Consider the following 12,950-nt stretch of genomic DNA (forward strand, 5'->3'; position numbering starts at 1 on the left):
TATATATATATATAATATAATATAATTCTCATATTTAATTTCAATTATAAATAGATAAGTTCTAATGTTTAATTGCATTTTTGACTGTTGTCATTAGAGTGAGATTCTTCATTATCAAATTTATAGTGTAAATTGGTAAAAGATACATTGTGAGACCATTTCAAGAAACATATTTTAAGAATTTTTTTATTTCTTATTATATATAATGAATGTATAAATGCGAGAGAATTTACCATAGCACTTACGAAAAAATTTGTGAACTTATGATGTCTTATAAATTAGAAAACAGTAAATGAAAATAATAAATCCATGTTATGAAATTACATTAAAAGACATAATATTTCTTTAGTGCTAAAAAAAATATAGCGAAAGGAAAACTTTTTTTTCTTCTAAAAAGGAATCAAACTCTCGCAATTAAAAGTGAATCTGAAAAGATAAAAAAAAAATAGTTCCGATAGATTACAATATTTATATATAATGTTTTGGAAAAGCTAAAATTTTCTATTTAATTCAATCGATTCCAATTGATTACATAGTGTATTTTAAAAATACAAGATTTCCAAAATTTTCTATTTTAATTGATTACCTTGCTTTAATCGATTGTACAAAATAGAATAAAAAAAATTAATTGCACAAGTTATTTTTGAACCTTCAATTTTCCAAAAAAAAATTAATTTAGTTGATTAATTTCACTCACTAACTAAACCTATAACGTTCAAGAGGGCTTTAATTGATTAGATGGTGAATAAATTCATTACATCAATTATCAAATGCTTTATAATAAACTTTCTTATGTACAAAAGCAATTTCAAGTATATCGTGATACATAAAGTTTAGTCGTGGTTTAAATATTTGTACCGATACTCCATCATTAACTCAAGATAGTCATTGTCACTCCACTATTAACTAATGATATTGGAACACACCTCTTATCTTCTATGTTAATAAGAAGACTTTACATACATGAATTTACAGTGGTCATGGTTGAAAATGGATAAGGATTTTCCATTCAACTATGTGCAATGGGAGTCAGCACCACCAGGAGTATGCATTACAGAAGATGAAGGATAAAGATTGGAAGACTTACAAGGGAACACCAGGGATGACACAAGAGGTAATAGTAATCTGAGTGGTTGAGTGGAAAAAAAGGTTCTATACAGGACATTAAATGCTTGGTAGAAAACAAATGAGAGTGAATGTCAACTACTCTTATCTTAAGGGCGAATTCGGGATTCACTGTTTTGCTTTGCAATGTTGGGTCAAATTACTTTTAGGTGAGATACTAAGATTTTGTTTGGTTAGTTCGTAATTTGGATAATTAATCTAAATTACCACTAACCAATACCTTGTAAATATGAGATTATGGCACCCCTAGTGCCACAATATAATTTTATTTGGCCGTTTCAAAAAAAAAAACATGAATTCACAGTTAAGAAGATTTTTAATACAATTAGGGATCCTATACTTATTTGAGTTTGTCAACTAATTGAATCATTCACTCTCTATATCGTTATTGTATATCTTATTTGATTCAAAAAAAATTTATATATAACTATTTTTTCTAGAGTTAGTGAATTGATTACCTCTCTCTATATATATATATTATGATACTTGGAACATAAAACAGGTTTTTAATTTCATAAAGAAAATCAAGTGTATCTAATCTTATCATCAACAGTTGTTAGATAATATCTATGACCAAGCATCGAATGATGAGAGAAAGACCCCGAATGTCCATATGCAAGAGGTCAAAACATTGAGAAGAAATAGTAAAACTATTTGGAAAAGGAAGTCTTCTTTGTTAGGATAAATATCACACGGATCATCAGATTTGTTATAGTCAACAAAAGGAAAAGTTCTATGCAAATGAACAAGTTTGTCATTTGAGGCATGCCCTAACCTGTAGTGCCAAAGATCACTCTTATTGATTTGCATTGAATTTACATAATGAAATGTTGGTTTCTGTGCAAGAGGCGAAGTCCAACCGTATAAACCATTTTGCAGCTCAGCTGCACCAATCTTTTTCAAGCTATCCTTCTCCTGTATGATACAACCATTTTTATTAAAGATGAATTCACATAGCAATGAATTGGTTGCCTTTGAAATGGAAATGAGGTTTAGAGAAAAAGATGGAATGAAAACAACATCTGTTAGGTAAAAACGATTTAAAATTGATGGCAAGTGCCTGCCAAAGAGGTAGTGATATAACAACCATTTGGTAATTTAACACTAACTGGTTTAATTTTTATAAGGCATAGAAAATAGGATCTAGTATGGCAAACATGGTATGAGGCTCGAATCTAGAATCCAAGAATGTATTTCATCATTTGAAGAGGTCACGCAGATAATGCCTGGGTTTGGATGGTGAGATTAAGTCCACTATTTCCGGTGGCATCATCAATGTCCTTTCCATAGTTAGATTTTACCTCATCTTCAATGGTGAAACGTTACAATGATGTCTTTGCGAGAGTTATAACCATCGTAATGTAGACCATATAACTGTTGTAAAATCGTTATTTTCTTGTAGTGTTTGGACAATTATTGGTTACTCCTATTTTTCTAAACAATGGTGAATAGCCATGTTTCTTAAAACATGTATCAGCCACGTGTTATATATAGTTTATTATAATATGAACAGACTTTCACATTCTTTTCTCTACCTCCATAATATCTCCCTCCATTGTTATTTCCTTGTCCCCGAGCACCTCTTCCTCTAGATGTAGCTCTTCCTCTGTCAATAGAGGGATTGTAACTAGCCATGATTTGATATTCATTCACTTGAGTATTTAATTCTCTTTACTGTTGAGTCAAAAGAGAAAATACAGTGCTGATGTTTAGGAGAGGGTTCATGAGCATAATTTGATATCTTAATGCAGCATATTGTTTATTCAAAACACGCAAAAATCTAAACACATAATCTCCCTCTCTATACTTCATCGTGGGGATCAATTGGCAAGTGCACTTAACAGCAAAAGGGCATTGGGAAATAGGCCTGAAATTATCTAGTTCTTCCCATAATTTCTTCATTTTAGAGAAGTAGGTATTGATGGTGAAATCACCTTTCCGAAGTGAGTAGATCTCTTCCTGTAAATCACATATTCAAAATACATCACCTTTGATAAAAGTATGATGATTTCTGAATCTAGTGAATGATGCAGCTAAGATATCACCGAAGTGTTGCACCTATCCCATGCTTTATAATTTTGATCTCCCCATGTTTTGGTTGAGGTAAAGTTTTGTCAACATAGCATAACTTGTTTTTTCTTGTCTTTAGAGCAAGCTTATAAACTTTAATTATGTGAAAATTTGATTGTATGCTCAAAATGTTATTGAGAAAGGTTATTGGAAACATTTAAAAAAAAAAAAAAAAGAGCTTTGTGAGTACTTAAACATTTGGTGAATTCAAATTAAATTAGAGGATTAAAAAAATGATTTTCGACTAAAGTCAAAAGCTTTGATCTGAGATTGGGTGTGTTGTCCATGGAAGGGTTCTTATTGGATGAATAGAGGCTATTCTATTTCCGTTGGTAAATAAAAGTTTGTCCAAGAGAAAATCTTGGAGTAATCAAAGGGTTTGTATAAACATTGTTTTCGTTTAAAATATTAGTGGTATTGACTGGTAAATGAATGTAACAACTCTTATGTGGTGTGAGTGAATCAATATAAAACTTGCGCTCTTCTTTTCTTTCTTTTTAATTTGGAATTGAGTATATAGAATTGATCATAATTCATAATTTATTATTCATATTTACGAAAATTATATTTCTTTTGTAATTGGTTTTCTAATTTGTCTAAATTAATTAATTTCATATAAAGAGTATCATTAAATTTTCAAAGATCTAAGAGAAACATTTTTTTTTAAAGTATCCAATTCACCTTATAAGTACCAGGCTTGAATATAATCTTTAATAGCTCTTGCAACTAAAAAAAATGGAATATTTTGCAGTTAAGCATTAAGTTTTCCATTATCAATAGGAGCTACAATAAGATATTTAAGTGGAACAATTACAACACTTAATTTGTAAGCAAAAGGCAACGAAGGCAAAGTGATAAAACTATGAAAAGAAACAAACTTCTTAGATATCTAGAACAAAATTAATGTTTGGTTAAATACTTTGTGATTACATTTTACCAAGTCGTTGATCAAAAGTAGTACTAAATTTAGTCTTGGATTCAAATTTTGTATATGAAAAAAAATGTAATTGGAATGAGAGATTTCACTAAAGGTGAGTCAATCAAGTTCTTTGACAAAAATTAGTCATTAGAAAAATTGATGAATACTTCGTACCAATAACATAATTATAAAAATAATAAATAAATTTTATCTCTCTAATAGATAATTTTTTTTATGTATTATTCTTTATTATGTTAAATTTTAACGTATGTGTGTGCACGTGTACATAAACAAAAAGGGGATAAATAAAATCTTTTTATGAAGCAAGACAAAATCCTAACAAGATAAGAGATGCTTTAAGAATAAAATATTAATTATTATTAATAAATTAATAATACCGATCAGTATTTTTACAATAATAATAGTGATTAGTTAATTTCTAATATTTTAAAATTTAAAATTATTAATAATAAATATAAAAAATTAAAGTAAAACCATCATATTAATTGTTGCTTGCTTATTTTATGTCAAAGGGAAAAATATTGATCCTAGTGAGCAAGCATATCCTAATGTGTTTTTCATGTCGTCTATTGATCTTGCCTAGTCAATGTCGGTGTAGCCAATCATCTTAAGTTAGTCATTATTATGTACCAAATACCAAATTCCTTTGTGCCTTGTATATATCTTAAACTTCTTTTTCCTGCTTCACAATGAATCTAACTTGGCTTCTACATGAATCTTGATAGAAGGCTTGTGGCATACATGATGTCTGCTTGCATGGTTATGAGATATAGAAGACTTCTGATCAAACTACTATAGTGTGATGCATTTGCTTCTAGTGCTCCATCATTTTTTTACAACTTCTCATTTACCACCAATGGAGTAGCAATAGGTTTACAATCATACATCTTGAACTTCTTTAGTAGAGCTTTAATATATTCTTTTTGAAAGATAAATATTCCTTCTTTTTGTTGTCACACCTCTATACCAAGGAAGTTGTTCATTAAGCCAAGATCGGTGATCTCGAATGTCTTCATCATGTCTTCTTTAAATTCTTTTATCATCTCCATATTGTTTTATATGTAGATAAGATCATCGACATATAGGGAGACAATGAGATCATACTAACCTAGTGTCTTTATATATAGTGTTAATTTACTCTTACTCCTCTTGAATCCTTGATTAGTGAAGTATTGATTAATTCTGCTATATCATGCTAAAGGATCTTGCTTCAAGTTGTATAAGGCTTTTGTTTGTCTTAGCATTTTTCCTTCATTGCCTTTGTTGATGAAGCCTTGTGATTACTCAACAAAAATATCTTCTTCAAGCATTCCATTTAGAAAGGAATATTTAACATTCAATTGGTAGACGTTCCACCTTTTTTGTGCTGCAAGAGCTATTAAAGCTCTAATTGTATCTAAGCAAGCAACTAGAGCAAATGTCTCATTGTAGTCAACTCTCGGTTGTTGTGAGTAGCCTTTATCGACCAATCTTGATTTTTGATTTTGCATAGTTCATCAAGATTGAGCTTTGTTTTATGTACCCTTTTTACTCCCAATTCCAATTATGTCTTGTCCATGTGGACAATCTACGAGCTCCCAAGTATTATTCTTTTTTATGATTTTAATCTTTTCTTCCACAACCTTGACCCATAATACTTGTTTTGTTGTGTATTTATATTAGTCAAGCTTAATTATGGCCATATTGTCAAGTTTCATATACATGTCCACCAAAGATCTTACTTGTCTTGGAGTAGATGTTCGTGGAGAATCTTGTTTTTGATGTGGAGGTGGAGATGGCATACTTGTATCTTCTACCTCTTCTTGAGCTTTTTCTTGAAATTGCTACACTTGAACTAAAATGTTGCTTTTAATAACTTTTTCTTCTTCCCAATTCCAAGAAGCATTTTCATCAACCTCAACATCTCGACTGACGATGAGCTTATATTTTTGTAGGTTGTAGACATATCATTTTGATTGTGTGTTATATCCTAAGAATGTTCCTTCTATAGCCTTGTCTTCAAGCTTGTGCCTCTTTTGATAAGGAATATGTACGTAGCAAATCGATCCAAATACCCATATATGTTTGACTGATGGCTTTTTCCACTTCAAGCTTCAATAGGATTCTTGTCTAAGACTGCCTTGGTTGGATATATGTTTAATATATAAACTCTAGTGTAGACTACCTCAACCCAAAAATTATTAGAATACCTTTCTCCTTTAGCATTGATATTACCATCTCCATAACAGTGAGGGTTTTTCTCTCTAAAACACCATTTTGTTGTGGAGAATATATAATCGTAAGTTGTTGCTCAATGCCTTTATCTTCATAGAACTTGTCAAACTTGTGTGAATTTTGTTCCTTTCCTCGATCACTTTTAAGCACTTTTATATGTTTTCCTTTTTTACTTTTTCCACAAAAGCTTTAAACTTCTTGAAGATTCCAAAAACTTATCATAAGTTTTTTTTAAGAAAATAGACCCACGTCATTCTAGAAAAGTCATCGATGAAAAAGATGAAGTACTTGTCATTATAAAGTGATGATGTCCTCATTAGTTTGTAGATGTTAGTGTGGATCAACTCTAGTAAGTCTTTTAAGTACACAATTTTGTTGTGGAGAATATGTGATCATAAGTTGTTGCTCAATGCCTTCATCTTCTCAAAACTTGTCAAACTTGTGTGAATTTTATTCCTTGCCTCGCGATCACTTTTAAATACTTTTATATGTTTTCCATTTTACTTTTCCACAAGAGCTTTAAACTTCTTGAAGATTTCAAAAACTTCTAAGTTTTCTTTAAGAAAGTAGACCCACACCATTCTAAAAAAGTCATCAATGAAAAGGAAGAAATACTTGTCGTTATAAAGTGATGATGTCCTCATTAGTTTGTAGATATTAGTGTGGATTAACTCTAGTAAGTCTTTTGCTCTCCAGGCTTTTCTAGTAGAAAATGGTAGTTTAGGTTGCTTTCCCAAAAGACATCCTTCACAAGCTTCATTAATTTCTTTTAAAGCTAGTAGATCTCATCATATAATTTTGATATAGTAGCTTCAAGGCATAAGCATATTGAAGTGGCCAAATCTTCGATGTCATAGCCATGAATCACTGAATTGCGCTTTCATGGCGATGTTAATAGCATATTTGAAATTTATTGGAAAACCTCTTATTTTCTTTTGTTCATTTTAACTTGAGTTAACTCTCTTCATTTGTTATCATGGATAGTGCATGTATCTCTTTTAAAGTGAAGAGCATAACGTTTCTCCATCATTTGGCTAATGTTCAAGAGATTTTCTTTGAGATTGGGAAAAGGTAGACATCATTGATGAGTCTCATATCTTTCTTAGTCTCCACCATGATAGTGCCTTTGTCTTTTTGACTCTACCATGGCGCTATCCCCAATCATACTTGAACTTTGATGGAGTTATCAATTTCTTTGAAGATGCTCTAATCATTATCCATGTGATTACTACACCTGCTATCCAAGTATTATCTTTCTTTTGCTTCATTGTTTGAATATCATGTAACATAGAAAAGATGTTGTTCATTATCTTTCTCTTCGACAAAATTTGCTTGTTGCTTATTTTTGTTACAACATTTCTTTTCAACGTGTCCAAATTTCTTATAATGTTGACACTAAGGTTTTCCATGATGCCAACAAAATTTTTCCAAGTGACTTGTCTTTTTATAGATGCCACATGGGAGATATTTTCCTTGATTGGTCTTAGAGAAACTTCTAGAATTTTATTTCTAGAAATTTCCACACTAATTTTAGTTCCTCCATATTCTTTATTCTAAGACTATAATTTTAGCTTTAATTGGAAAACATTTCTAATGAAATCTTCTTCACACCTTTTCAATCTTTGTTAATAGGCTTCAAGATAGTTCATTAGTCACTACAAGAAAACGGTGAATAAGCGGCGAAAAATAAGCGTCGGCTAATAGCTGACGCAAATAGTGTCGGAAAAGCCGATGCTATTTTAAGATGTAGCGTCGGCTTTTCCGACGCTAAACTTAAAATAAATTTAAATTAAATATTTTAAGTTTAGCGTCGGAAAAGCCGACGCTATATTTAAAGAATAGCATCGGCTTTTCCGACACTAAACTTAAAATATTTAATTTAAATTTATTTTAAGTTTAGCGTCAAAAAAGCCGATGCTATTCTTTAAATATAGCGTCAGCTTTTCTGACACTAATTTAATTTAAATTTAAATTAAGTTAGTGTCGGAAAAGTCGACGCTATATTTAAAGAATAGCGTCGACTTTTTCGACGCTAAACTTAAAATAAATTTAAATTAAATTTATTTTAAGTTTAGCGTCGAAAAAGCTGACGCTATTTTTAAATAATATACGTGCTTTCAGAGAGTTAAAAATAATTTTTACAATGTTATATACGCATAATGTGTTCTAGTACACTTGGTTATCAAGTTTACTTAAAACCTCAAGGTTCACGGATCGAGTCCCAGGAATGTTAAAAATACGAACGAATAAATGATAAATGAGAAAAAGAAGATAAAGAAAAAAATAAAATAAAATTTGTGTCAACATAGTGTCGGCTTAACCAACAATAAAAACTTAAAATAAATAAATTTGTTAGTGACGGCTTAGCTAACACAAAAAAAATTGTGTCGACTTATTTAGCGTTGGCCAAAAACTGACGAATAATCGACAATATTACGTCGGCTTTTATGATTTAGAGTCGGCTATTGGCCGACTCTAAATTAAAACATTCTTGTAGTGAGTTGTGTCACTGATAATGTAAACAAATTTTTTGTTTGTTCAATCATAGATGTGATTGCGTCATATCTAGGGAGAATAGTAAATAGAATTTTCTCAACAATTTTTTGTCAAGAATATTTTTCCCTTATTATTCTAGAATAGTAATATTTTATGATCTTAGATTCTTTCATTTTTATTAATTTAAACTCAGATCTTAGATAATGAAGTTTAATGTTTCGACACTTCCTTAAAACTCCTCTTGTATTGTGTTTCAAACTTCCTTTGCACTTGTGTCACCCATTATTCTTGAAAAACAATTATGTCATCAACTGCTTATTGAAGAGCAAATGACACTCTCGAATCCTTCTACTTATTTTCTTTCAACTCCTTCTTTTGAGTTGCAGTAGGAGTTGATGCATTTTAGAATAATGAACCCATCTTTTATAATGTCCCATAAATCTTGAGAGTAAGAAAGTATCTTCATTTTGATGCTCTAAAAATTATAGTTTTCTCATATGAAAGTAGGTACGAGAATAAATTATGCTTGATTTGTAGTGGACAAAACTTGAAATTTTTTTTAAGAAATAGTATAAAATATAATTGGTATTTTAGAAGTAGTATAATAGCATGGATTTATTGCATTTTGGGAGGTACACCATATGTGAAAGCCTATTTATAGGCTCCATCACCGTCTCATGAATGACGATAGATAATATTTTTAATGTTGGAAATTTCTAGTATAAGCTAGTCCTGAATTTTCTACAATTTGTTTTACTGCTCTAGCTACTTCTTTTTTTCAAATATTCTTGTCACTGCATTTCCAAGTAATTTTTAGGATGTTCTTTTTTTTCTCTTCAAATTTGCGTCATGTTCTGAGAGAAACAAAGAACTTTTGATATAGTTACAACATGAGGTAACAAGTTAACAACTAACCAAAAAAATATTAAGAGTAATGACTTGCGATTGTGTCTTCACATTGACACTCATGCTACGACAGTAAAAAAAAAAAAAAATACATATACAATTGAACATAAACATGATCTCAGATGGACTGATAATAACAAGCACATGCATTTTCAAATAAATGGATTAGGCCAAAATGTTGTCTCATCCCTGTTATCATTAAAGAAGTCCATAAACCACTGTTCGTTTTGCAAAGGGTTAGCATTGATCATATCCAACCCTCGGTCATAATTCAACAGACTCATTTCCTCGGTTGGAGCCACTTCTGGTGCTGGTGGTTGCATCTGGGGTTGGTTTGATGCAGGTTCAATCTGTGGTTGATGCGGTGTCATCTCTCCAATATTCAAAGTTTCCAACCTTCTGGTAATCTCCCTCAGGTTCTGGTCGATCACCGATGAAAGGACACAAAAATCAGCTGTTGTCATGTTATTATCAGCCACAACCCTCCCTTCATTGAGACACTGATACATCAATAAGGTCATTTCTTTGTCCTTGTTCTCCTTCACTAGCTTCTTCATCTTCTCCTTCTCTTTGGTGATGCTTTGTTGGATGAAACTCACTTGATCCACCATCTTCCTCGTCTGCTCCCACTCAGGCAGTGTCCTGAATCTTCTCAGCAAATTTTGGACACCTGATTTAGATGGCCAAATCACTGGCTCAGGATCATCAAGGCCATAAACTATAGCACATGCATCAATCCCACAAAGGGTGCATATTTCCTCAGTTTTCTTCAGCAGTGACTTCTTTCTTTTCCTATATGATGTCTTCCTCTGGGAATCATTGCTCAAGAAAGCAAGTTTCACCTTTCTCCGGGTCATGATGGTGATCACAAAAGAGGAGAAACAAAATCAAATGAGAAGTGAAAAGAGTTGGTTGTGGTTTCTACTGGCACCAACAATCTCTTTATATAGACTAATTTGATGCATACTTTGTTTCCGTAAACATTTTTGTTGTTGGTATTATGTTTTGTGTGAGAGTGTGACAGCTGGTTTCTGCACATTGAAATGTAGCATTAAATATTATTCCATACATGATGAATATAGAGGAATTCAGTATAATATGCTTTTGAGTTAGTAACTTACTGGATTGAGCTTGTGCAAGAATGGTGTAGTAAATTTCATAATTTAATTTCACGCATACATACATTGATTATAATTTTTAATAGCATTTTAATGGATGACATTTTAAAGTGACAACTGGTTTTGCTCATTTTAACATGAATAATACGGAGAATCCAGCACTATAATATATTTTACTTGTAAAATTTCATTGCGTATTGATATCTTACTTGATTTACTTTGAACAAGTATGGTAGTATATTTATATTAAAAAATATTCTCATCATTTAATTTGGTGCATAAATAAATATATTTAATTTTTAATTCATATTTTATTTATAGTAGCTAGATTACTAAATGATATATTAATTGTAGCACCACATATTCTTAGAAGCATTTTTTTTAATGTATATAATGAATGCATGAAGCTAGTGTTGTATTTATCATAGCACTTATCCAAAATATAAGGTGTGAATGGGTCATGACGTTTTATAAATTAGAAGAGAGCACAAATGAACTAACAAGTTTTTAATTACATTTTTTAAATTTATATATATATATATATAATAAATTATTAAACGGTATATTAATTATAGCACCATGTATTTTTAGAAGATTTTTTTTTCTTAATATTTATAATTAATGGATAAAGTTGGTGTTGTTTTTATCATAGAATTTGTATGACATTTTATAAATTAGAAGAGAGTACAAATGATAACAAAGGCATGAAATGCATTAGAAAGTTCTTTGAATAAGATTATAGTTCTTATAAATATGGTGAATTTTAGTTTTGGTCCTTCAATGATATATATATATATATATATATATATATATATTTATTTCAGTGCATATAACGATATTTTAAGTTTAGAAAATAACTCATATTATTATTCATTGACGATCTAGTGTGCATACGACATGAAATAGTATAAAAATTAAAAAAAATCTCATATTTGTTATTTTAGAATATTTACATTTACTTCAAATGGATGTAGAAATTAAAATTACTTACATTAATTGATACTAAAACTAATGTAAAAAATTTATCTTTTACATCAATTCTTAACCAACCGCTCTTGAAAGTGATTTTCTACTTTTTTTAAGGTTACAACTAATAAAAAAAAGAAGATATTTCTGTTTTTTTTTTAATTTTTAAAAAAGGTCTAATATAATAAACTCATTACCTTGTACATTTCAGATCATAGAACTACATTTCACAACCAATTTATAGTCGATTGTTATAATTTCATATAGCCAATTTCACAATATGATCCACCACAACATATATCCTTTATTAAGGATGGAAGAAAAAAAATATGTGGATAAAATTTATTATAAATTATAAATACATCGTTAAATAGATACTTACTTGATAGTTGGAAATTAAGGAACGGGAAATAAGATAAACTATCACGAGAACTGATAATTTATAAATATTAAAAATATTTTAAAAGATTTATAAAATAATTTAATTTAATTTATTTTCATATATATAAATATATATATATGTTATAAATATTTATTTTTAGCAAAAATATATGTAATAAATTTATTTTTTAATATATATATATATATATATATATATATGTTATAATTTTTTATTATATATTTTTATTTTATTTCTTACTTTTTTTATTTAAAACTTTATATTTTAATAAATATTCTTGGATACTTATAAATATATAAAAAAAATTCATGAATACCAATTAAATAAATAGCTTTAGTAAGGTGAGTGACATGGGTTACTAACCACCACATCACACCTGTTGTCTTCCCAATCCACTATCAACCATAGAAAAACTAAACACTACTAAGTTGTCCGTAAAAAATTACATATTAGAATATGGAAATAAATAAAAATACAAACACATTCATTGCCAATGTTGCGCTAAAATTATATTTAAGGACACACATACCTTATCACAATAATAAATTAAAAGATTTGAGACTCAAGTATTATATTTTACTATTTTTTTTCTCTGTTTTTTTTTAAATTTTTATTTTTATTTTTTTTTACAAGGGAAGAGTTATGTCAAGGGTATGCTTTCCATCTTCAAATCAATCTTGCTAATTGCTTTATCTTCTCCCTCCCCAACCTCCTT

General features: G+C 29.7%; 1 protein-coding gene across 1 annotated transcript; it reads right to left on the reverse strand.

Annotated features, from left to right (window-relative positions):
- Positions 1-9,208: 9,208 nt before the first annotated feature.
- Positions 9,209-10,956, reverse strand: LOC109816888 (agamous-like MADS-box protein AGL80). The gene has a single exon (XM_020382040.2). It carries the CDS (start codon positions 10,606-10,608, stop codon positions 9,904-9,906), a length of 705 nt encoding a protein of 234 aa, XP_020237629.1. The 5' UTR covers positions 10,609-10,956; the 3' UTR covers positions 9,209-9,903.
- Between the last annotated feature and the right edge of the window lie 1,994 nt (positions 10,957-12,950).

Source organism: Cajanus cajan, chromosome 3, assembly GCF_000230855.2.
Source record: "Cajanus cajan strain Asha chromosome 3, NIPB_CcT2T_4, whole genome shotgun sequence".
NCBI lineage: Eukaryota > Viridiplantae > Streptophyta > Magnoliopsida > Fabales > Fabaceae > Cajanus > Cajanus cajan.